General features: G+C 48.3%; 1 protein-coding gene across 1 annotated transcript; it reads right to left on the bottom strand.

Moving 5' to 3' along the window:
• Positions 1–501: 501 nt before the first annotated feature.
• LOC148506357 (uncharacterized) lies at positions 502–26,908 on the bottom strand. The gene is made up of 4 exons (XM_088446847.1): positions 26,831–26,908; positions 1,987–2,128; positions 740–785; positions 502–577 (listed from the first exon to the last, which is right to left on the bottom strand). Exons 1-4 carry the CDS (start codon positions 26,906–26,908, stop codon positions 508–510), a joined length of 336 nt encoding a protein of 111 aa, XP_088302973.1. The 3' UTR covers positions 502–507.

The raw sequence follows: 26,908 nt of genomic DNA, 5'->3' as shown, positions 1-26,908 counted from the left end.
CAGGCTTTTGAAATCATCCTCTGTAGTTACCAGTAATGGTGCATACACACGGTCAGATGTGAACGATTTTAGGAACAATTTATTTATTTATTAACAGTTTCTTATATAGCGCAGCATATTCTGTTGCACTTTACAATTGGAACATTAATAGAACAAAACTGGGTAATAACAGACAGATATATAGGTAGGAAGGCCCTGCTCGCAACGATATGAACGATTTTTAGAACGATTTGAACAACTGAACGATTTTTGACTGCATCAAAATGACTGAAATTGACCAAATCTGACTGCAAACACATCAGATGTCAGATATCGTTATCTGACAATCGGGAACGCGCATCGTTCATCGTTGAAGGCTCAAACATGTCAGATTTGTCTTCAGATATGTACGATTGAACGATTTTTAAAATCGTTATCGTTCAGATCTGAAGGAAAATCTGAGCGTGTGTATGCACCATATTAATTTCTTGTCGTTTAATCCTTTGACCATTTGTGAGGGCTACAGATTTAATGATAAGAGTTGAGAAGAGTCTGGTTCTCGCCTCTGGCCATGGACCATGGAGTATTCGCTGCCCGGCTGTAGGAACAGAGAAATTGGTGTCAGCAAAGAAATACATAAATCAATAAAAAAATGAATCACTAATTGCTGTTTTCTATACCACACTTATACTGCGCCCTGCTCACGCTGCTATGTAGCTATATACAGTATTACAGTGCCCCCTGCAGACCCAGGGCTTACCTGAACCAGTGGGAAGCCATTGCTGGATCTCTGCGGACACCGGCTCCTGTACACAAAACACACACAGGCTCATTGTGTAGGCGATCAGGATTATTACATTTATATGGGCGTCTGCTTGGCCTGAGGGTGATAAAACTTGTGTCTCACAAGTCCAATATGAAACTTCAAAAACATGAATTGTCCATGATAAGTGTGAGGAAATATAAGCTGGCCTGACTGAGGTGTTTTTTTTTTTTTATCTGCAGGGTGGATATGTAATATACGGGTGTGGAGGCAGCCATTTTGTGGGGTGAACCAACACAGGGCCAGCCAACAAAATCCAGGACCTTAGGAGAACATGAACTGGGGCCTTTATTCCTAGAGCGCTAATGTTATTGTTTCTGATACGATAACACTGCAGATGTATTATTTACAGCATGATCGGTGACCGCTATGTCGCACCGTGAACGTGGGTGAGGGCACGAGCTACACCACACTGTCTTTGAATCCATAAAAAACTTTATTGAATTCAATTTAAAAAAAACGGAACTTCCTGCCGGAAATGGGTCAGAAAAATGGCGGTATCCATGTGCTTGACTTCCATTTATATGACTGGTGTTGTTTTTTTGATAAATAAATAAATAACAAATTTATATTTTCTTTTATATAAAAATAGATAATAATTAAATAAAATAAATACATACAGGTGCCACGTCATGTCTATATTGTATAAAATACTACAGAATATGTGTAAAACTTGTGAAGTCTATATAAAATAAAACTGTATAATATAGATTTATAAAAATGCATTTAAGTCAATATCTATATTTAATGCACAAGGTTGTAAGGTTTTTAATTCATAGATCCATTTGGTCTCTATCCTTCTCAAAATTGACCCATTTCCGTCAGGAAGTTCAGTTTTTTTAATTGAATTCAATAAAGTTTGTTATGTATTTAGAGACAGTCTGGTGTAGCTCATGTCATCCTTCATAAAGTGCGTGAAACGCACGAAACGCGTTGGAGGCAAGAGGTGGTTATCCCTGAACATGGGAAACTCCGGCTTTTTTAGACGTTCACTCTGTCCGCAATCACTCTGGTGACGTCATCATCCGCGGCCGCAACCTATCCCTAACCTGGGAATAATGACATCACAGAGACACAAATGCAACCTAATCCTACCCTGGGAATTCTGCACCTCATGGTTTCTAGTGAATTGGGAAAATGGTTGGCCAGGAGCATTGGCTCAATGCACAAAACCTCTGTCTTACCTCTCAGGTATCTCTGCCCCACTAGGTGCTGGGCACTCGGGTAGCCCAGTTGGGCGTAGAAGTGGGTGACGTGGAAGTGAAAATTCTCATAACAGATCCACATATAGAGCAACAGTAGCAGTGAGCCAAGTACAGCCAGGATCTGGGGGAGGGGTAGATTAGATTATTATATAGTATTACAGATACAGCACCTTATTCAGTATTACAGCAAGATACAGAGTTACAGAAACAGTACATTATACTGGATGTTGTAAAAATGCAGAGCGATGGGGATTCCGGCGGTCAGAAGGCTGATACCGGAATCCCGACACTTGTCAGAATACCGGCGCTGGCATTCCGACCACCAGAATCGCGAATGTAAGTAGCGGGGTTAGGCACTAGCGTTAGAGTTAGGCACTAGAACGGGAGTTAGGGTTAGGCACTAGCGGGAGAGTTAGGGTTAGGCACTAGCGGGAGAGTTAGGGTTAGGCACTAGCGGGAGAGTTAGGGTTAGGCACTAGTGGGAGAATTAGGGTTAGGCACTAGCGGGAGAGTTAGGGTTAGCCACTAGCGGGAGAGTTAGGGTTAGCCACTAGGGGGAGGGTTAGGCACTAGCGGGAGAATTAGGGTTAGGCACTAGCGGGAGAGTTAGGGTTAGACACTAGCGGGAGAGTTAGGGTTAGGCACTAGTGGGAGAGTTAGGGTTAGGCACTAGCGGGAGAGTTAGGGTTAGGCACTAGTGGGAGAGTTAGGGTTAGGCACTAGGGGGAGGGTTAGGGTTAGGCACTAGGGGGAGGGTAAGGCACTAGCAGGGGAGTTAGGGTTAGGCACTAGGGGGAGGGTAAGGCACTAGCAGGGGAGTTAGGGTTAGGCACTAGCGGAAAAGTTAGGGTTAGGCACTAGGGGGAGGGTTAGGCACTAGTGGGAGAGTTAGGGTTAGGCACTAGCGGCAGAGTTAGAGTTAGGCACTAGCGGGAGAGTTAGGCACTAGTGGGAAAGTTAGGGTTAGGCACTAGGGGCAGGGTTAGGCACTAGGGGGAGGGTGAGGCACTAGCGGGAGAGTTAGGGTTAGGCACTAGCGGGAGAGATAGGGTTAGGCACTAGCGGGAGAGATAGGGTTAGGCACTAGGGAGAGGGTTAGGCACTAGTGGGAGAGTTAGGGTTAGGCACTAGTGGGAGAGATAGGGTTAGGCACTAGCGGGAGAGATAGGGTTAGGCACTAGCGGGAGAGATAGGGTTAGGCACTAGCGGGAGAGATAGGGTTAGCCACTAGCGGGAGAGATAGGGTTAGCCACTAGGGGGAGGGTTAGGCACTAGTGGGAGAGTTAGGGTTAGGCACTAGCGGGAGAGTTAGGGTTAGGCACTAGTGGGAGAGTTAGGGTTAGGCACTAGGGGGAGGGTTAGGCACTAGCAGGGGAGTTAGGGTTAGGCACTAGGGGGAGGGTTAGGCACTAGGGGGAAGGTAAGGCACTAGCAGGGGAGTTAGGGTTAGGCACTAGCGGAAAAGTTAGGGTTAGGCACTAGGGGGAGGGTTAGGCACTAGTGGGAGAGTTAGGGTTAGGCACTAGCGGCAGAGTTAGGGTTAGGCACTAGCGGGAGAGTTAGGGTTAGGCACTAGCGGGAGAGTTAGGCACTAGTGGGAGAGTTAGGGTTAGGCACTAGGGGCAGGGTTAGGCACTAGGGGGAGGGTTAGGCACTAGCGGGAGAGTTAGGGTTAGGCACTAGCGGGAGAGATAGGGTTAGGCACTAGCGGGAGAGTTAGGGTTAGGCACTAGCGGGAGAGTTAGGCACTAGTGGGAGAGATAGGGTTAGGCACTAGCGGGAGAGATAGGGTTAGGCACTAGCGGGAGAGTTAGGGTTAGGCACTAGCGGGAGAGTTAGGGTTAGGCACTAGTGGGAGAGTTAGGGTTAGGCACTAGCGGAAAAGTAGGGGTTAGGCACTAGGGGGAGGGTTAGGCACTAGCGGGAGAGTTAGGGTTAGGCACTAGCGGCAGAGTTAGGGTTAGGCACTAGCGGGAGAGTTAGGGTTAGGCACTAGCGGGAGAGTTAGGGTTAGGCACTAGCGGGAGAGTTAGGGTTAGGCACTAGCGGGAGGGTTAGGCACTAGGGGGAGAGTTAGGGTTAGGCACTAGGGGGAGAGTTAGGGTTAGGCACTAGGGGGAGGGTTAGGCACTAGCAGGGGAGTTAGGGTTAGGCACTAGCGGAAGAGTTAGGATTAGGCACTAGGGGCAGGGTTAGGCACTATTGGGAGAGTTAGGGTTAGGCACTAGGGGGAGGGTTAGACACTAGGGGGAGAGTTAGGGTTAGGCACTAGAGTTAGGGTTAGGCACTAGCGGGAGGGTTAGGCACTAGGGGGAGGGTTAGGCACTAGCAGGGGAGTTAGGGTTAGGCACTAGCGGAAAAGTTAGGGTTAGGCACTAGCAGGAGAGTTAGGGTTAGGCACTAGGGGGAGAGTTAGGGTTAGGCACTAGGGGGAGGGTTAGGCACTAGTGGGAGAGTTAGGGTTAGGCACTAGCGGAAGAGTTAGGGTTAGGCACTAGGGGCAAGGTTAGGCACTAGGGGGAGGGTTAGGCACTAGGGTTAGGCACTAGGGGGAGGGTTAGGCACTAGGGGGAGGGTTAGGCACTAGCGGCAGAGTTAGGGTTAGGCACTAGCGGCAGAGTTAGGCACCAGTGGGAGAGTTAGGGTTAGGCACTAGGGGCAGGGTTAGGCACTAGGGGGAGCGTTAGGCACTAGTGGGAGAGTTAGGGTTAGGCACTAGAGGCAGAGTTAGGGTTAGGCACTAGCGGGAGAGTTAGGGTTAGGTACTTGGGGCAGGGTTAGGCACTAGGGGGAGAGTTAGGGTTAGGCACTAGCAGCAGAGTTAGGGTTAGGCACTAGTGGCAGAGTTAGGGTTAGGCACTAGTGGGAGAGTTAGGGTTAGGCACTAGGGGGAGGGTTAGGCACTAGCGGGAGAGTTAGGGTTAGGCACTAGGGGGAGGGTTAGGCACTAGGGGGAGGGTTAGGCACTAGCAGGGGAGTTAGGGTTAGGCACTAGCGGAAGAGTTAGGGTTAGGCACTAGGGGCAGGGTTAGGCACTAGTGGGAGAGTTAGGGCTAGGCACTAGGGGTGTGCACCGGCCACTTTTCGTGTTTTGTGTTTTGGTTTTGGATCTGGATCTTTCTTCGTGTTTTGGATCTGGATTGGTTTTGCCAAAACCACCCTTCCGTGTTTTGGGTTCTGGGTTTTGTGTTTTGGATCTGTATTTTTTTGAAAAAAAGCATAAAAACAGCTAAAATCACAGAATTTGTAGGTTTTTCTGCTCCTATGCTATTATTAACCTCAATAACCTTAATTTCCACTCATTTCCAGTCTATTCTGAACACCTCACACCTCACAATAGTGTTTTTATGTCCAAAAGGTTGCACCGAGGTAGCTGGATGACTATGCTAAGCGACACGAGTGGGCGGCACAAACACGTGACCCATCTAGGAGTGACACTGCAGTGGCAGGCAGGATGGCAGTTTGAAAAACTAGGCCCCAAACTGTACATAATGCAAAGAAAAAAAGAGGTGCAAGATGGAATTGTCCTTGGGCCCTCCCACCCACCCTTATGTTGTATAAACAGGACATGCACACTTTAACAAATCAATCATTTCAGCGCCAGGGTCTGCCACACAACTGTGGCTGAAATGATTGGTTCGTTTGGGCCCCCACAAAACAAGCTGGCAATTAATGTGTCCCTGCACAAACTGGCTCTACGGAGGCAAGATGTCATCCTCATCCTCCTCATCCACCGATTCCTCACCCTCTTCAGTGTGTACATCCTCATCCTCACAAAGTATTAACTCGTCCCCACTTGAATCGACCACCACAGGTCCCTCTGTACCTTCTGGAGGCTGGTCTCCCTGGAAGAGCTGATAATTCATTTTGATGAACATCATCTTCTCCACATTCTGTGGAAGCAACCTCCTACGCCTTTCGCTGACAAGGTTCCCGGCTGCACTAAACACTCTTTCGGAGTACACACTGGAGGGGGGGCAACTCAGGTAAAATAGAGCCAGTTTGTACAGGGGCCTCCAAATTGCCTCTTTTTCCTGCCAGTACAGGTATGGACTGTCTGACATGCCTACTTGGATGCTGTCACCGATGTAATCCTCCACCATTCTGTCAATGGTGACAGTATCATATGCAGTGACAGTAGACATGTCAGAAATTGTTGCCAGGTCCTTCAGTCCGGACCAGATGTCCAAACTTGGTCCTGCCTGCCCTGCATCACCGCCAGCGGGTTGCTTAGGATACCTAAGTTTTTTCCTGGCAGCCCCAGTTGCGGGAGAAAATGAAGAAGGAGCCGTTGACGTGTCACGTTCCGCTTCAGCTGACAGTGTGTTCACCAGCAGGTCTTTGCACCTCTGCAGGCTTGTGTCGGCCGGAAAGAGAGACACCACATAGGCTTTAAACCTAGGATCGAGCACGGTGGCCAAAATGTAGTGGTCTGATTTCAACAGATTGACCACCCTGGAATCCTGGCAAAGCGAATGAAGGGCTTCATCCACAAGTCCCACATGCCGAGCGGAATCGCTCCGTCTTAGCTCCTCCTTCACTTTCTCCAGCTGCTTCTGCAAAAGCCTGATGAGGGGAATGACCTGACTCAAGCTGGCAGTGTCTGAACTGACTTCACGTGTGGCAAGTTCGAAGGGCTGAAGAACCTTGCACAACACGGAAATCATTCTCCACTGCGCTTGAGTCAGGTGCATACCCCCTCCTTTGCCTATGTCATAGGTGGATGTATAGGCTTGTATGGCCTTTTGCTGCTCCTCCATCCTCTGAAGCATATAGAGGGTTGAGTTCCACCGCGTCACAACCTCTTGCTTCAGGTGATGGCGGGGCAGGTTCAAGAGTGTTTGCTGGCGCTCCAGTCTTCGGCACGCAGTCGCTGAATGGCGAAAGTGGCCAGAAATTTTTCGGGCCACCCAAAGCGTCTCCTGCACGCCCCTGTCGCTTTTCAGAAAATTCTGCACCACCAAGTTTATTGTGTGAGCAAAACATGGGACGTGCTGGAATTTGCCCAGATGTAATGCCCGCACAATATTGGTGGCGTTGTCAGATATCACAAATCCCCAGGAGAGTCTAAGTGGGGTAAGCCACTGGGCGATGATTTCCCTCAGTTTCTCTAAGAGGTTGTCGGCGGTGTGCCTCTTACTGAAACCGGTGATACACAGCGTAGCCTGCCTTGTAACGAGCTGGCGTTTCTGAGATGCTGCTACTGGTGACGCTGCTGCTGTTGCTGCGTAAGGTGATACATCTACCCAGTGGGCTGTCACAGTCATATAGTCCTTAGTCTGCCCTGTTCCACTTGTCCACATGTCCGTGGTTAAGTGGACATTGTGTACAACGGCATTTTTCAGGACACTGAGGACACTTTTTCTGACGTTTCTGTACAGTCTCGGTATCGCCTGCCTAGTGAAGTGGAATCTAGACGGGATTTGGAACCGGGGACACACTACCTCCATCAATTATCTAAATCCCACTGCACTAATGGCGGATACCGGACGCACGTCTAACACCAACATAGCAGTCAAGGCCTCAGTTATACGTTTTGCTTCAGGATGACTGCTGTCGTACTTCATCCTCCTCGCTAAGGACTGTTGGAGGGTCAATTGTTTAGTAAAAGTAGTGGTGTTCCTACTTCCTCTCTGGGATGATGAACGACTCCCAGCAGCAGCAGCAACAGCAGCAGCGGCAGCAGTAGGCGTAGCAATGCAGGATCCTCCGGAGGAATCCCGGATAAGAGAGTCAGTCATGCCAGTGATATGGCCTGCAGGACTACTTCCGATCCTGACTAAGGAGGAAATTGACGAGGAGGGAGTTGACGGTGTGGTTTGCAGGCGCTTGGATACAACAGGACAACGGGATTTAGGTGTCCCTGGACTGCTTACGGTCTGAGCCAAAGTTTCTGAACTTGACAGTAACTTTTTATGAACGCGCTGCAGGTGCCGTATAAGGGAGGATGTTCCTAGGTGGTTGACGTCCCTACCCCTACTTATTTCACCTTTACATATGGTACATATGGCAAGACAGTTGTTGTCCGGATTTGGATAGAAATATTGCCAGACCAAAGAGGTGGAATGTTTGGTCTTCTGCCCAGGCATGACCGTGATGGGCTTTTTCATCCCACGGACAACAACTGTCTCCCCCGGAGCCTGATTTAAACAAACCACATCACCATCAGAATCCTCCTCGCCAACTTCCTCCTCAGCGCCAGCTACACCAGTATCCTCATCCTGTTGTACTTCAACAGTGACATCTTCAATTTGCATATCAGCAAGTGGACTGTGGGTGCTCCTTTCAGCACTTGCAGGGGGCGTGCAAATGGTGGAAAGAGCCACCTCTTCCCGTCCAGTGCTGGGAAGGTCAGGCATCGCAACCACCACCACACTTGGACTCTCTTTGGGGATTTGTGATATCTTCTTAGAAAGCACAGTTCTTCGCTGTGCTTTTGCCAGCTTAACTCTTTTGATTTTTTTAGTGGGAGGAGTGCTTCCATCGTCATGTGAAGCTGAACCACTAGTCATGAACATACTAGGGATCGACCTTAGCCGTTCCTTGCCACTCCGTGTCGTAAATGGCATATTGGCAAGTTTACGTTTCTCTTCAGCTGATTTAAATGTCTTTTTCAAGGTCATTTTCCTGAACTTTGCCATTTGGGATTGTATGTGCCCTCTACTATGACATTGGGCATCGGCCTTGGCAGACGACGTTGATGGCATGTTATCGTCTATGTCATGACTAGTGGCAGCAGCTTCAGCACTAGGAGGAAGTGGTTCTTGATCTTTCTCTATTTTATTTTTATCGGAGAAAGTTTGGTCCTCCATTTATGTTATATCGATTTGATATATACGTGCGGCTAAACACAGAAAATAAATTTTTTTTTGGTTCGGACTGGAGTGTACTTTGTGGGTTACAGCACCCTTTAACGGTCAAGCCAGCCGGCCCTTTACTTATGACACAGGCGCACTCTTGGCACTACTTTGTTGATGCACGTGCGGCTACTGCGCACACAATTCACAAACACAGAAAATAATTTTTTTTTGGTTTGGACTGGAGTGTACTTTGGGGGTTACAGCACCCTTTAACGGTCAAGCCAGCCGGCCCTTTACTTATGACACAGGCGCACGCTTGGCACTACTTTGTTGATGCACGTGCGGCTACTGCGCACACAATTCACAAACACAGAAAATAATTTTTTTTTGGTTTGGACTGGAGTGTACTTTCGGGGGTTACAGCACCCTTTAACGGTCAAGCCAGCCGGCCCTTTACTTATGACACAGGCGCACGCTTGGCACTACTTTGTTGATGCACGTGCGGCTACTGCGCACACAATTCACAAACACAGAAAATAATTTTTTTTTAGGTTTGGACTGGAGTGTACTTTCGGGGGTTACAGCACCCTTAACGGTCAAGCCAGCCGGCCCTTTACTTATGACACAGGCGCACGCTTGGCACTACTTTGTTGATGCACGTGCGGCTACTGCGCACACAATTCACAAACACAGAAAATAATTTTTTTTTTGGTTTGGACTGGAGTGTACTTTCGGGGGTTACAGCACCCTTAACGGTCAAGCCAGCCGGCCCTTTACTTATGACACAGGCGCACGCTTGGCACTACTTTGTTGATGCACGTGCGGCTACTGCGCACACAATTCACAAACACAGAAAATAATTTTTTTTTTGGTTTGGACTGGAGTGTACTTTCGGGAGTTACAGCACCCTTAACGGTCAAGCCAGCCGGCCCTTTACTTATGACACAGGCGCACGCTTGCCACTACTTTGTTGATGCACGTGCGGCTACTGCGCACACAATTCACAAACACAGAAAATAATTTTTTTTTGGTTTGGACTGGAGTGTACTTTCAGGGGTTACAGCACCCTTTAACGGTCAAGCCAGCCGGCCCTTTACTTATGACACAGGCGCACGCTTGGCACTACTTTGTTGATGCACGTGCGGCTACTGCGCACACAATTCACAAACAAAGAAAATAATTTTTTTTTGGTTTGGACTGGAGTGTACTTTCGGGGGTTACAGCACCCTTTAACGGTCAAGCCAGCCGGCCCTTTACTTATGACACAGGCGCACTCTTGGCACTACTTTGTTGATGCACGTGCGGCTACTGCGCACACAATTCACAAACACAGAAAATAATTTTTTTTTAGGTTTGGACTGGAGTGTACTTTCGGGGGTTACAGCACCCTTAACGGTCAAGCCAGCCGGCCCTTTACTTATGACACAGGCGCACGCTTGGCACTACTTTGTTGATGCACGTGCGGCTACTGCGCACACAATTCACAACCACAGAAAATAATTTTTTTTTGGTTTGGACTGGAGTGTACTTTCGGGGGTTACAGCACCCTTTAACGGTCAAGCCAGCCGGCCCTTTACTTATGACACAGGCGCACGCTTGGCACTACTTTGTTGATGCACGTGCGGCTACTGCGCACACAATTCACAAACACAGAAAATAATTTTTTTTTAGGTTTGGACTGGAGTGTACTTTCGGGGGTTACAGCACCCTTAACGGTCAAGCCAGCCGGCCCTTTACTTATGACACAGGCGCACGCTTGGCACTACTTTGTTGATGCACGTGCGGCTACTGCGCACACAATTCACAAACACAGAAAATAATTTTTTTTTTGGTTTGGACTGGAGTGTACTTTCGGGGGTTACAGCACCCTTAACGGTCAAGCCAGCCGGCCCTTTACTTATGACACAGGCGCACGCTTGGCACTACTTTGTTGATGCACGTGCGGCTACTGCGCACACAATTCACAAACACAGAAAATAATTTTTTTTTTGGTTTGGACTGGAGTGTACTTTCGGGGGTTACAGCACCCTTAACGGTCAAGCCAGCCGGCCCTTTACTTATGACACAGGCGAACGCTTGACACTACTTTGTTGATGCACGTGCGGCTACTGCGCACACAATTCACAAACACAGAAAATAATTTTTTTTTTGGTTTGGACTGGAGTGTACTTTCGGGGGTTACAGCACCCTTAACGGTCAAGCCAGCCGGCCCTTTACTTATGACACAGGCGCACGCTTGGCACTACTTTGTTGATGCACGTGCGGCTACTGCGCACACAATTCACAAACACAGAAAATAATTTTTTTTTGGTTTGGACTGGAGTGTACTTTCGGGGGTTACAGCACCCTTTAACGGTCAAGCCAGCCGGCCCTTTACTTATGACACAGGGGCACTCTTGGCACTACTTTGTTGATGCACGTGCGGCTACTGCGCACACAATTCACAAACACAGAAAATAATTTTTTTTTAGGTTTGGACTGGAGTGTACTTTCGGGGGTTACAGCACCCTTAACGGTCAAGCCAGCCGGCCCTTTACTTATGACACAGGCGCACGCTTGGCACTACTTTGTTGATGCACGTGCGGCTACTGCGCACACAATTCACAAACACAGAAAATAATTTTTTTTTGGTTTGGACTGGAGTGTACTTTCGGGGGTTACAGCACCCTTTAACGGTCAAGCCAGCCGGCCCTTTACTTATGACACAGGCGCACGCTTGGCACTACTTTGTTGATGCACGTGCGGCTACTGCGCACACAATTCACAAACACAGAAAATAATTTTTTTTTAGGTTTGGACTGGAGTGTACTTTCGGGGGTTACAGCACCCTTAACGGTCAAGCCAGCCGGCCCTTTACTTATGACACAGGCGCACGCTTGGCACTACTTTGTTGATGCACGTGCGGCTACTGCGCACACAATTCACAAACACAGAAAATAATTTTTTTTTTGGTTTGGACTGGAGTGTACTTTCGGGGGTTACAGCACCCTTAACGGTCAAGCCAGCCGGCCCTTTACTTATGACACAGGCGCACGCTTGGCACTACTTTGTTGATGCATGTGCGGCTACTGCGCACACAATTCACAAACACAGAAAATATATTATTTTTTTAGCACTTGGGGGGAGCACCCCTGATGGACAGAGCACCCCCTGGACAACACTACAGCACCCCTTTAGGACTGGGACACTGCACAGGACTTTGGAACTGACTGCACAACACAGTCCAGCCAGCCCCTATGGACTTTGAAGTAGTGGACACAGCCCCTATTAACAACAGCAGCACAGCACAACACAGCCAGCCCCTATGGACTTTGAAGTAGTGGACAACAGCAGCACTACACTACACTACACTACACAGCACTAACTCCCACCCTCCCTCTTCACTGTCCACAGCCGAGTGAGAAAATGGCGCCGACGCGGGTACCTTATATAGGATCCAAAACCCGCGAGACTCGGAAGGCGGGATGATGACGTTTTGCCTCGATGTCAGATCCGAGTCAGGCGGGAAAAGTCGAGCCTGACTCGGATCGGACTCGGATCGGGGGGGCTCGGGGGGGTTCGGATTTCAGAAATCCGAACCCGCTCACCCCTACTAGGCACTAGGGGGAGGCTAGGGTTAGGCACTAGGGGGAGGGTTTGGTTTACGCAGTGGTGGGAGCTTTAGGGTTAGGCAATATCGGGAGGGTTAGGCACTAGGGGGAGGGTTAGGGGTTAGGCACTAGGGGGAGGGCTAGGATTAGGCACTAGGGGGGGGAGGGCTAGGGTTAGGCACTAGCAGGAGGGTTAGGCACAAGGGGGAAGGATAGGGTTAGGCACTAGCGGGAGGGTTAGACACTAGAGGGAGGGTTAGGCACTAGCGGGAGAGTTAGAGCTAGGCACTAGGGGGAGGGTTAGGGGTTAGGCACTAGGTGGAGGGTTAGACACTAGGGGGAGGATTAGGCACTAAGGGGAGGGTTAGGCACTAGGGGGGAGGGTTAGGTTCTAGGGGGAGAGTTTGGTACTAGGGGGAGAGTTAGGGTTAGGCACTAGCGGGAGGGTTAAGCACTAAGGGGAGGGTTAGGCACTAAGGGGAGGGTTAGGCACTAAGGGGGAGGGTTAGGCACTAAGGGGGAGAGTTAGGGTTAGGCACTAGCGGGAGGGTTAGGCACTAGGGGGAGGGTTTGGGTCAGGCAGTAGCGGGAGCTTTAGGGTTAGGCACTAGGGGGAGGGTTAGGGGTTAGGCACTAGGTGGAGGGTTAGACACTAGGGGGAGGATTAGGCACTAAGGGGAGGGTTAGGCACTAGGGGGGAGGGTTAGGGTTAGGCACTAGCGGGAGGGTTATGGTTAGGCACTAGGGGGGCAGGGTTAGGTACTAGGGGGAGGGCTAGGGTTAGGCACTAGCAGGAGGGTTAGGGTTAGGCACTAGTGGGAGGGTTAGACACTAGGGGGAGGGTTAGACACTAGGGGGAGGGTTAGGGTTAGGCACTAGCGGGAGAGTTAGGGTTAGGCACAAGGGGGAAGGATAGGGTTAGGCACTAGTGGGAGGGTTAGGCACCAGCGGGAGGGTTAGACACTAGGGGGACGGTTAGGGTTAGGCACTAGCGGGAGAGTTAGGGCTAGGCACTAGGGGGAGGTTAGCGTTAGGCACTAGGGGGAGGGTTTGGTTTAGGCAGTGGCGGGAGCTTTAGGGTTAGGCAATATCGGGAGGGTTAGGCACTAGGCGAAGGGTTAGGCACTAGGGGGAGGGCTAGGGTTAGGCAGTAGCGGTAGGGTTAGGCACAAGGGGGAAGGATAGGGTTAGGCACTAGGGGGAGGGTTAGACACTAGGGGGAGGGTTAGGGTTAGGCACTAGCGGGAGGGTTAGGGTTAGGCACTAGCGGGAGGGTTAGGGTGCGGGGGAGAGGTTAGGTTTAGGGTGCGGGGAGGAAGGGTTAGGAGTACTTACCTGGGGGTCATCGGCGTTCTAACCTGGTTGGGATTCTGACTGCTGGGATCCGAGCTCTGGCATCCCGAACCCAACCCCATTATACAGTATTACAGAAACAGTACATTACACAGTATTACAAATTCAAAACATTATACAGTTCAACAGAAACATAACATTACACAATATTACAGAAATGCTGCCTCCCGGAGGAGGCAGCCAAAAGGTCGGGAAGTATACCCTGCAGAGCTTGCATTCCACTGAGTGTACGCTGTTTGGTACAGGATCACTGGCATTAGTAATGGCAAGGCAAAACCATGGGCGGTCCTGAGTGGTGACCTGAAGTGTGCACAAAATCAGGCCCAAGGTGCCATACCGTACAAAAAATAATGGAGGCTGTACAAGAACATATCAAACAGTAGCTGCATAAATGATGAACAATACCTGGTATGATAGGCAGATGCCTAGTGAAGCGTTACTGCATGTACAATAAGTATTAATAATGAACTAATAGCAGGGACTCTGCAGTCACCACACTGACATGTACAGCGAACCACACACTGTACATCATACATGTAATAAAGTAGGATCTTGTACAGATGTGGAAGCCATATAAAGGGGGCCATCGTGTCTGAGATCCGGGGAGGCACGGCCCAGTAATTCCTGTCACTGTACCGCACGCAGGGGGGGAGGTGCCATGATGAATTGAGGCGAGTCAATGCGAATTGCAATTTGTAAGCTCTGGCTGAGCCACTCCCTAAGGTTCCTGCAGATCACCGGAGATTTACTAAAGGGCAGTTTGACGGCAAATTGCAGGTGAAACGTAACTTTACACCCCAATTCGGCACTTACACCATCGGATCAAACATTGTATCATTTACATGGACACAAATACAAATCACGGATTTACTAAGACTCCTGTTTGTCAAATCGATCAAAGTCACAGCACAATGCACAAAAGCAATAGACTGTGAGCGGCGTGTTTGTATGTGCAGGCTTTGGTGGTTAAAGGATTAAATAAAGGTCCCCCTTCCCCAAAAGCATAACCAGCCCCGGACCTCAGTGCCCTTTTTGGTACTGGAAACCTGGCATGGGGCCCCACCATTTTCCAGTAACCAGCACCGGGCTGAAACAACCGGGGGGCTTACACTATAGCAGGGAGACACATGGCAGAAACCCAGCTCCAAACTGGTCAGCCAGGGCTAGAATTTCATGGGAAGTGGGGACCCCAAAAATAAAATGGGGTCACCCCTGAGGATCCACCTGTACAGTACTACCTGACATCTAACAGTTCCCACGTGGGTCACTGCACTAGACAATGGTGGACGCTGATCGACCAAGAGTTGGACAACTATGGCACCATCCGCTGATTGGCGGCTAGTCATCATGCCGGTTTTACCCACGATTTTCCAGTACCAGATCAGGCTCAGAGGTCTGCGGCTGGTTATGCTTTTTGGGGTTAGGGACACCACACACTTTATTTTTTATTTAATCCTTTATACACCAAAGCCTGCACAGATCATACTAGTAGAAATCATACTGATCTGTGCAGTGTTTGAATCCGCCGCAGACTGACATGCTTTCATTTGTCAGCCTATTGTAAATGGGGCAAATCGATTGATCTCGCACACGACAGAGGACATGATGGTCGGGAATCTGCGCAGACACCTGACCCGTTCTGCGCATGTGCAGCACGGGTCCTCTGTGATTGTGCACAGATCGGCAGTAGACTGTCATTGATTGACAGTCTGCTGTTTGTGGACAGGAGGGGGCGACGACAGTCTTTGTTTCCCAAAAAGGAGGTGTATCGCCGCCGTTGGGGGGGAGGGAAGAGGCCAGGATCTCCGCCGGCTGACGGAGATTTCCTGGCCTCTTTCTCTCATCTGCCGCGGCCGGCTTGCGTGACCTCATGGGTCATTTAGCCGTCCGATGTTCTCGCAGATTATCTGATACTGCGATGTACAACGCAGCTCGGATAAGTAATGCATTCAGGGGGCGTGATGCAACCTGCTGCATTACAATAATTGCAAGGACGGAACTGCAAAGCTGCTTGCATGCTAGTGTACTGTGTGCTAGTGTACTTGCGTGCTAGTGTTCTAGTGTGCTTGCGTGCTAGTGTACTTGTGTGCTAGTGTACTTGTGTGCTAGTGTACTTGTGTGCTTGTGTGCTAGTGTTCTAGTGTGCTAGTGTTCTAGTGTGCTAGTGTGCTAGTGTTCTAGTGTGCTTGCGTGCTAGTGTACTGTGTGCTAGTGTACTTCTGTGCTAGTGTACTGTGTGCTAGTGTACTGTGTGCTAGTGTACTTCTGTGCTAGTGTACTGTGTGCTAGTGTACTTGTGTGCTAGTGTACTTGCGTGCTAGTGTACTTCTGTGCTAGTGTACTGTGTGCTAGTGTACTGTGTGCTAGTGTACTGTGTGCTAGTGTACTTCTGTGGTAGTGTACTGTGTGCTAGGGTACTGTGTGCTAGTGTACTTCTGTGCTAGTGTACTGTGTGCTAGTGTACTGTGTGCTAGTGTACTTCTGTGCTAGTGTACTGTGTGCTAGTGTACTTCTGTGCTAGTGTACTGTGTGCTAGTGTACTGTGTGCTAGTGTACTGTGTGCTAGTGTACTTCTGTGCTAGTGTACTGTGTGCTAGTGTACTTCTGTGCTAGTGTACTGTGTGCTAGTGTACTGTGTGCTAGTGTACTTCTGTGCTAGTGTACTTCTGTGCTAGTGTACTGTGTGCTAGTGTACTTCTGTGCTAGTGTACTGTGTGCTAGTGTACTTCTGTGCTAGGGTACTGTGTGCTAGGGTACTGTGTGCTAGTGTACTTCTGTGCTAGTGTACTTGTGTGCTAGTGTTCTAGTGTGCTTGCGTGCTAGTGTACTTGTGTGCTAGTGTACTTGTGTGCTAGTGTTCTAGTGTGCTTGCGTGCTAGTGTACTTGTGTGCTAGTGTACTTGTGTGCTAGTGTTCTAGTGTGCTAGTGTACTTCTGTGCTTGCGTGCTAGTGTACTGTGTGCTAGTGTACTTCTGTGCTAGTGTACTGTGTGCTAGTGTACTGTGTGCTAGTGTACTTCTGTGCTAGTGTACTGTGTGCTAGGGTACTGTGTGCTAGTGTACTTGTGTGCTAGTGTACTGTGTGCTAGTGTACTTGTGTGCTTGTGTGCTAGTGTGCTTGCGTGCTAGTGTACTTGTGTGCTAGTGTACTTGTGTGCTAGTGTTCTAGTGTGCTTGCGTGCTAGTGTACTTGTGTGCTAGTGTACTTGTGTGCTTGTGTGCTAGTGTTCTAGTGTGCTTGCATGCTAGTGTTCTAGTGTGCTAGTGTTCTAGTGTGCTTGCGTTCTAGTGTGCTTGCGTGCTAGTGTACTTCTGTGCTAGTGTACTGTGTGCTAGTGTACTGTGTGCTAGTGTACTTCTGTGCTAGTGTACTTCTGTGCTAGTGTACTGTGTGCTAGTGTGCTTGCGTGCTAGTGTACTTGTGTGCTAGTGTACTTGTGTGCTAGTGTTCTAGTGTGCTTGCGTGCTAGTGTACTTGTGTGCTAGTGTACTTGTGTGCTTGTGTGCTAGTGTTCTAGTGTGCTTGCATGCTAGTGTTCTAGTGTGCTAGTGTTCTAGTGTGCTTGCGTTCTAGTGTACTTCTGTGCTAGTGTACTGTGTGCTAGTGTACTGTGTGCTAGTGTACTTCTGTGCTAGTGTACTGTGTGCTAGTGTACTTGCGTGCTAGTGTACTTCTGTGCTAGTGTACTGTGTGCTAGTGTACTGTGTGCTAGTGTACTTCTGTGCTAGTGTACTGTGTGCTAGTGTACTTCTGTGCTAGTGTACTGTGTGCTAGTGTACTGTGTGCTAGTGTACTTCTGTGCTAGTGTACTTCTGTGCTAGTGTACTGTGTGCTAGTGTACTGTGTGCTAGTGTACAGTGTGCTAGTGTACTTCTATGCAGCTTTGCAATTCCATCCTAAGCTGAATGAGGCCCAGAAATCATTGAGACAGTGGGCCTGATTCAGAGCCGCTCGTAAGCGGCCGCTCGTTCGCTCCGAGCTATGTTCGCACAACTGCGCATGTGTATGGGTTGTAATACGCATGCGCCAACCAGTCAGTGCGGTCGGAAATCGTGTGCTCGCAAAATAGGGAATGCCTGCTAATTTGAGTGACAGAATGAGGCGTATGTGGGTGGTAACAGGGGAAGGTGCTTGAAAACGGGGAGTGGAGATCAGAACGCAGGCATGCCAAACGGTCAAAACGGGCGTTTTAAGGGTGTGCATAATTAACAAAGCAGCATCATCGACCACGTCACTTGGTTGTCTTTTAGCCTGAACTGCTCGCATGATTGCTGTAGGAAAATGCTACCACAAGAATAGCGAGCAGTTCATACGCCTTTCGATGTACTCGATTAATCTAATAAATAGTGGAGATGACGTGTGATGCGAGCGGCCAGGGGGGTTTTTTTTTTTCAAAAAAGCGAGCGCATGTTTCGTTCGCTCGTTCAGACATAGAGGCGTCAACAGACCGCAAAGAGCGAGCGCTCAATTTAAATATATGCGGCCCCTTTTTCTGAACGAGCGAGCGCAAATAGCGTCCGGCTCTGAATCAGGCCCAGAATCTCATCAGATGTAAATAGTAAAATACACTGATTAGTAAATTTGGGTTTTTGATCATAAAACATTCCGTCGATGTCCAGCGATTTTGTTTAGAAGTCAGACACGATTCTTAATAAACGTACCCCTAGGTTTCATTTTGTGTCAGGAGGCGAGTAACATACCAGTATGATTTTGGAGTGTGGGAAGAAACCAGAGGACCTAGAAGAAACCCACACAATTGTATGAAGTGCATACAAACATATGAGCCATGACTGGGAATTTAACTTATGATATCCTCAGAGGCAGTTATGCTAACCACTACGCCATCCGTGCAGCACACCTACTAGCTGTCAGTATTACCCAAAGGGGGGTGAAAATGACTAAATGATAGTTCAGATTAATTGGTGTTAATTTACGGTTTAGAATCTCATTCTCTTGTCGGGAACACTCTGAAGATGAACGTGTGGCTCCTAAACCATACTTCCCATTCAGAGAAGAGAAACCGAAAGATTGCATAAGAAAAGAGGTGTTTTAAACCTCTAGGATGGGGGCCGGCATGTATGCAAATTACTTGTGGGAGTTAGCCTATGGCAAGCAGGGGCGGGTTTGTAACAGGAACATTATATAGTGGGATAAAAGTGTGGGCCAAAGCCTCTTTGTTTCAGATTCCTCCAGGACAGGGAAGTGCATTTTGTCAGTTGTCATTTTCCTTAATAAAACTCTCTTAGTGCTTCTCCTTCTTCTCTTCTTCTCTCCTCCTTTTCCTTATTGTATTTAGTCTCTTTTCATTTACTTCATATCATTGCTTTTACTTTTCCTTTCTGTCCTCAATCACTGTCTTTTCTGATTTCTTGTTCTGCTGGGGGTGGGTGTAGCTATGTCCTGCCTAGTAATGAGCCTCCCCAGACCCTGGTCCCTGGCTCCACAGTGTCCCCATGTTATTAGGGGCTGCAGGGGTGGTTCCCCTATTGATAGTTCAATCCCCCCTCAGGCTGCAGCAGCTTTGTGGAAGGTGTGCCAGTGCGGGGGAGGGGTGCTTCCCTTTAGTCCTTAATGCCCCTGGTCAATATTATCTTTGTGGCTGCAATGGCCAGCACCATAGGCAAATGCAGGAGGGGTTTATGAGTGCCTTGCCTGAACCCCCCCTCAGCCCACACCATGATGACTACAATAGAAATAGCATATAATACTAAAGTTGCATGTTTTTTAGGATCCCCTCAGTGTCACAAATGAAATAACTAGCACTACAGTCCCTGTTGATCTTTTAAATGTGTCAGCCAGTAGAAAAAGTTAAAAAGCCAGTAATGAATATTGTTGTGCACCAACTAGATCTGGAAAACATGCACTGTACGGGGTGCACTGATATGGATCACCTATTGGATCAATTATTAATACTGGATAATACACCATCCAGTACATAACGGGACCAATCTGTGCATCTGTGTCCAGGACAGTGCATGGTTTCTTTTTCTGCCCTCTCCCAGATTCCCCAACTTGCTCATATGATCTGTAAAGGAGCCGGCACATGAAATAAAAAGATTCAGCTCAGACAGGATGGCTCTACTTCTACATATAATTACTTACTGTGTTTGCTGGTCCTGTATATGCCAGAATTATATCATTCAGTACATTCGTATGATGTATTTTATAGATGGTCTAAGTGCTGATTATGCCTCTTAATGGTAGAAAACAGTTGCAGCAAACAGTGTCAGTATTATGCTGGGCATTGAGGTATCATTGGGGGAATAGAATGCTTTAGTGATGCGTTATATGACAGTAAGGGGTAATGGCTTTGACACTGCTTTATTTATCTATAGCACCTAAGATCTAGCTTTTATCTCCTTTGAATCATTATTATCAGCCAATAGAGGAGATTGTATTATATACTGTATTCTGAGCATTTAACTTACAAAATAGACAGAATACATGTGCTACAGTGAATTTCTACAGGGTGCACAGCTTATTATTGCAATCACTGCCCCAAGCAGCTATCACCGGGAAGCTCCATTCTCAGCTATGCTCCTACTTCGACAAATATACATTGCTGGAGGTCACGCAGCCTTCGCGTCCTGCCTATGAGGGGTACAACGCGTGCAAAGCAGCTAGTTCAGTTCGTCAGGGCTAACAGCAGGCGTCTGGGGAAAATGCTTCGCCTTTAATAATTCCACATTAAAATGTCGTTTTCGTCACCTCTGCTTGCGATGTGGTGGCAATCACCCAGTTGCCAAGTGTTTCAAGGGGGGTGCCCAGCAGCAGCCTGCACAGCCAGTAAAAGGCACAAGTGCTAAGTAAAGTTCCATCCCCTGTCCGTGTCACAGCGATAGCAAAATGGTTGAGTTGGTACCCGGTTCTGCAGGACGCAGAATTTTCGTTAAAAGGCTTCAGTTTTGGTTTTCGTTTACCTATTTGCAGGGATGTCGACACATATCCGCCTAGAAATTTGAAGTCTGCCTTTGAATTGCCTCACATTCTTAGGGAAAAAGTGGCTGGCGAGGTTAGCGCAGGCGCATTGCTGGGCCTTTTGCAGAACCCCCATTAGGGATCTTGTGAATTCCCCGGTGGGAGTGGTTCCCAAGAAAATTCCAGGAAAATAAGGGCTCATGCAACATCTGTCTTATCCGCCAGGCTCGTCAGTAAATTATGCCATACCAGTTGAGGTTTCCTCGGTGGTGTACCAGTCTTTTGACGATGCTTTGGACGTCATTAGGTGTTATGGTCCGGGCGCACTGATGGCTAAGATAGATGTTGAGTCAGCTTTTCGTCTACTTCCTTTGCACCCAGAGTCATTCCAGTTTATGGGTTTTTAGCTTGGACAACGGATATTGCATAGACAAATGCTTGCCTATGGGGTGTTCTGTGTCCTGTGCGTTTTTCGAGCATTTTAGCACCTTCCTACACTGGTGCGCGGAATTTATTTATTTAATTCTTGCGGTAGTCATGGAATAGCCCACTATCTCGATGACTTTCTGTGTGTCGGCCCTTCCGGTTCAGGCAGATGCAGTTATCTTTTGTTTTCTTTACGAGCGCTGTTTTTTCATTTGGAGTTCCCGTTGCTGTGGACAAAACGGAGGGCCCTTCCCCTTGTCATTCCTGGGTATCGAGATCTGTACCTCGGTGGGTTCTTGTCGCATTCCTCTCGATAAGCCTGTCAAGTAATGCCATAGCGGAATGCACGGCTTCCAGTAGAATTACCCTGCGGCAGGCGCAATCCCTCCTGGGCCTGTAAAGTAATTCCAATGGGCAGAGCTTTTTCACGTAAATTGGAAAGGGCCACGGCTGGTGTCACTAACCGAGACATTTGCTACGTTTATCCTCAGAGATTAAGCAGGACCTCTCTGTCTGGGTCTCGTTTCTTCGGGATTTTAATGGCGTTCGGTTGTGGATGTCTCCAGCCGCTGACAATTTGCAGCTGCAGCTGTTCACCGACGCAGCAGGCACCACGGGGTTCGGATGTTACCTTGATGGCTCCTGGTGCGTTGGCCGTTGGCTGGAAGAATGGGTGGGAAAGGGTTTGACTAAGGACTTACTCCTTCTCAAACTCTTTCCCATAATGGTTTCCTTGGAAATCTGGGGGGAATGGTTACGCAATCGCAGCATCATTATCAGGTGTGACAACCTGGGCATGGTCCATGCGATACAATCAGCAACATGCGGCTTCCCTGCTGGTTTTGCGCTTGCTAGCGCAGCTGTGCTCACATGTTTGCGCTGTAACATCATGTTTAAGGCAAGACACATTCCTGGGGTGGAGAATGAGATAGACGATGCGTTATCACGTTTCCAGTGGGCTAGGTCCCGATCTGTGGCCCCTGGTGCTGACGTTGTGCTTTGCCCCTCTTATGTTTGGCAGGTGATCGAGCCGGCATGGAGGGCTAAGCAGAACAGTCTTTAGCCCCCTCCACGTTGCGAGCATATCGGCAGGCATGGAATGAATGGGAAGATTATTCCCGTAGCAGCAAACAGGCAGGTAAGAGTCAGCATCGTTCGATGCTTTCTTTTATTTGGAGTCTCCGTTTGGCTGGCAGATCCAGGGCTTCTGTTGCGCGCTCTTTGGGGGGCATTGCATTTTATTGTAAATTGAAGGGCCAACCTGACTTTACTAAAAGTTTTCTGATAGTGAAGGCTTTAAAGGGTTTGGCACGGGTCTCCCGGCCAGTAGCTGACCGTAGGAGACCTGTGGACGCTCATCTGCTTCCGGCAGTATTAGGGGCGGTTCTCGGAGTGGCTCTTACTGCGTATGAGGCGGTCCTGATTCAAGTGGTGTTTTCGGAGGCTTTTCACGGCACCTTGAGGGTATCGGAGCTGGTGGCATCATCCAAATGGGTTGATGCCGCCATGCTCCTCTCGGATATCCTGGTCAGTGAGAGGTCTGTTCTCTGTAGGATTCGGCAGTCGAAGACCGACCAGACTGGTAGGGGTAGGTGGATCTCGTTGGGTCCATCTAGGGACGAACAGATCTGCCCCGTGGCACTAGCTATGCGGTATGAGTTATTGCAGCCGGATGTTCCTGGTTCATGACTCATGCATATGGACAGGACTCCGCTTACCAAATACCAGTTTGGTTGGTTTTTGAAGAGGTGTGTATCAGTTTTAGGCCTCCCGCCTCAAGATTTTGGTACACACTCGTTTCTGATCGGAGCCGCAACTTCGGCGGCAGCTGCGGGTTTCTTGGCATCAGAAATTAAGGCCCTAGGACATTGGAAATCGGATAGTTATAAAGGTTACATTCGACCTAGGCATGAAGGCCCTTTGTTTAAAGTCATTTCACAGTCTGTTCCGGTTACGTTTATATTTTATGCTTGCCTGGTTTTTGTCTTGTCTCATGTACTGTCCTGTCTTGTCTGTTACCCCTGTCCGTCCTACTCGGGATTAGCTACTCGCCATTGCTGGCAATGGGAGTCTTGAGGGATTTTACAATTTTTACCTGAACTGACGGATTCAATTCGGCTATTCTCAATCATTTAATTAGGCCATAGTCCATCCCTCAGCAGGTTTTTATTTTACCTCTTGCCGAGTTCACCTGTTTTTTCCCAATTCCCCCCCACCCATTCTTCCCCTTTGTGTCTTCTGTTTGTCTCAGCCACTTCAAATAGTAAAGTCGGCGACCAATAGAAAATTTTTCTTTTTGGCAGATACTCACTTATGTTCTATCAGATCCCACTAATACACCATAAAATTTTATTGTTTTATGACAATTACTAATTTTTTATTTACTGCTTTCCTCCACCTTTAGGATTGCTCTTTGACACGCAGGACATTTGGGTTATAGGCCACTCATATATTTTCTGGGCTGCTAGGTTTGAGTTCAGATCAAGCTCCAATTTTTGAATATTCAGCTAGGGTCCGTTGGATAGGTTCCAGAGGTATGAGATGGCATTCCTTTTGTCCTAAACTGTTAGAGTATGCAAGGCTTTTTGGTAGGCCACGTATTTTGGTGGCTTATTTAGGAGGCAACGACTTAGGGCAGAGGTCCACTGTAGAATTACGAGTTGATATTGTCAACGATTTGGCGAGGGTGCTATCGGCCTGGCCCTTGTGTAAATTAATTTGGTCTTGCATTGTACCTCGACAGGTCTGGCATGGGGTTAGGAGTTTTCCTGCTAATGACGAAGCTAGGAAGAAACTTAATTTCGCAGTTGCCAAATTTGTGATGGCCAATTATGGCCGTTTCATTTACCATAATAACATTCAATTTCGATTTAGTTATATGTATAGACCTGATGGAGTTCATTTAACAGAGGAGGGTGTGTCATTGTTTATTGGGGATCTTTTTGAGGAGTTGGCGTTATTGGGGTAGTACTTGGTATGGTGGCGGTGCGGCGGTTCTATAAGCTGAACCTTGCTGTGGCGGGAAAGAACGGCAGGTCGCCAGTCCGGGTGCAATTATGATTTAAGGGCGCTCCCTTCGTTGACTGGTAGTTGGCTGTACCAACCTAACGGGGGGCAGTATCACCACCTAAACGGGTGGGAAGTCAAGATGGGGGTGAGCGTTACCTTTTGTTGATGATATGAGTTACATGGTTATGTGTATGCACTCTGGGCGATCTACGCCTGCTATGCCTTTTGTTGTTTGTGTGTGGGCATAGCAGATCTGGCTGATTTCTGGCCGTCCTTTCTTTGCCACCATACATCCTTAAATAAATAATAATTATTATTGCTCCAATAAATCGCCATCAAGTTATCTGCCAAATCCACGTCTCAGTGTCTTTATTTTATGTTAGTATGATAAGTGGTTTGCACACATGACAACACCTCATCCGATAGAAGGTTTAGAGAAACCGAAAGATTGCATAAGAAAAGAGGTGTTTTAAACCTCTAGGATGGGGGCAGGCATGTATGCAAATTACTTGTGGGAGTTAGCCTATGGCAAGCAGGGGCGGGTTTGTAACAGGAACATTATATAGTGGGATAAAAGTGTGGGCCAAAGCCTCTTTGTTCCAGATTCCCCACCCTCCCTCCCCTATAAATTTTGGTATGTTGTGGGTTTGGTTTTGGGTGGCGGGAAAGAACGGCAGGTCGCCAGTCCGGGTGCAATTATGATTTAAGGGCGCTCCCTTCGTTGACTGGTAGTTGGCTGTACCAACCTAACGGGGGGCAGTATCACCACCTAAACGGGTGGGAAGTCAAGATGGGGGTGAGCGTTACCTTTTGTTGATGATATGAGTTACATGGTTATGTGTATGCACTCTGGGCGATCTACGCCTGCTATGCCTTTTGTTGTTTGTGTGTGGGCATAGCAGATCTGGCTGATTTCTGGCCGTCCTTTCTTTGCCACCATACATCCTTAAATAAATAATAATTATTATTGCTCCAATAAATCGCCATCAAGTTATCTGCCAAATCCACGTCTCAGTGTCTTTATTTTATGTTAGTATGATAAGTGGTTTGCACACATGACAACACCTCATCCGATAGAAGGTTTAATGAGACCCTCCGGTGTGAGAGGGTGGCTCCCAGCCCTGTGACTATACATTCATGTACACACAGAACACAAGGCAAAGAGGGCTTGTTCATCAGAGCTGGCAATCTATGAAAGCCTAGCACTGTATGCACTGACATCAGCAATGGTAGGTGCACAGGAGCTGCCACAGAGATAAACACCAAATCCTGCTCCTCCTGCCCTTCAGGAACCGATTACAGAATTTAGGCTCGTCTGCTGCGATAAAGGCACGGAGCCAGGACATAGGGATCTGCGCTGCGCCTCAGCTAACCAAGCTTCTATATACACAAGAACACAATATATAGGTGACCACCACTATAAAGACAGCAATCAGGCGTTCTCAGCATGTAAAATAAAGCTACTGGGACTGACGCAGAGATGGCTGCAGACGCAGCGCCTTTTGTCGGTTACCCGTCTGCGACTGTCTGCTAATGCCGCTACAAAGCATTAGGGGTAAATCCGTGGTGTTTGTGCCAGGACTGAGGCATCCGCTGTCAGCGTCCGCGCACACTGTAATACACGTACGGCGGACCATCTCTGTATAGCCACCTCCCGGGAACGCCCAGGAACATTTCCACTACATTTCTCATACCGTGCGCCTCAATCGTAACAGCGCCATTGTGAGCACACTCTGAGTAATGTATGCACCGTATCATGTCAGAGGGAGTGAAATTAGAAAAACTCTAAAGAGCATTGTAGCCCTGATTCAGAGCCGGACGCTATTTGCGGTCGTTCGTTCTAAAAAAAAAGGTGGCTATTCAAATGAACCGTTCGCTCATTGTGGTCTGTTCACGCCTGAACAGACTGAACCAGCGAACAAAACTTGCGGCCGCTCGCATCGTACGTCATGTCCGCTATTTATTAGATTAATCAAGTACATCGAACAGCGTATGAACTGCTCGCTATTCTTGTGGTTGGTTTTTCCTACCGCTATCTTGCGAGCAGTTCTGACTATAAAACAACCAGGTGACGTGGTCAATGACGCTGCTGTATTAATTATGCACACCCATAAAACGCCCGTTTTGACCTTTAAGCACGCCTGCGTTCTGAATTCCACTCCGTTTTCAAGCACCTTCCCCTGTTACCACCCACATACGCCTCATTCTGTCACTCAAAGTAGCAGGCACTCGCTATTTAGCGAACAAACGATTTTCGGCCGCACTGACTGGTTCGCGCATGCGTATTATAAACCGTACGCATGCGCAGATGTGCGAACATCGCTCGGAACGAGCGTACTGCCGCTTACGAGCGGCTCTGAATCAGGCCCTGTGTCCATTGATCCTAGTCAGTGACTTTACATGAGCTGAACCTCCACAAAAATAAGGCAATGTGTAGTAAGGAACTTTAGATATAAATAAAGACCAGAGAGTGCCGGCCGCCTCCCCTGAGGTATATTATTATTACCAGTTACTTATATAGGACCAGTGTATTCCGTAGCACTGTACAGGGAACAAACAGTAATAGAGCAAGACGGGCTAATTACAGACAGACAGAGATATATATATATATATATATATATATCAGAATAACCATCTTTAGAAGCTGTGAGGACGCTGCCACGTCTGTCATCATACGGAAATGTTGACTACAATAGTAACAGGGAGACATATAAACATCGCCTCACCTCCCACCGAGACCACCCCTTGTGTCCGCTCCTCGCTGCCTCTGTCCTGGTCCCAGCCTGTCCCCTCCGTCTCCTCAT

The sequence above is a fragment of the Taudactylus pleione genome, unplaced genomic scaffold, assembly GCF_031769625.1.
Source record: "Taudactylus pleione unplaced genomic scaffold, aTauple2 ptg000407l, whole genome shotgun sequence".
NCBI classification, from domain to species: Eukaryota; Metazoa; Chordata; class Amphibia; order Anura; family Myobatrachidae; genus Taudactylus; species Taudactylus pleione.
Note: the sequence above shows the minus strand (reverse complement) of the source record. Positions and strands in the feature narration are given on the sequence as shown.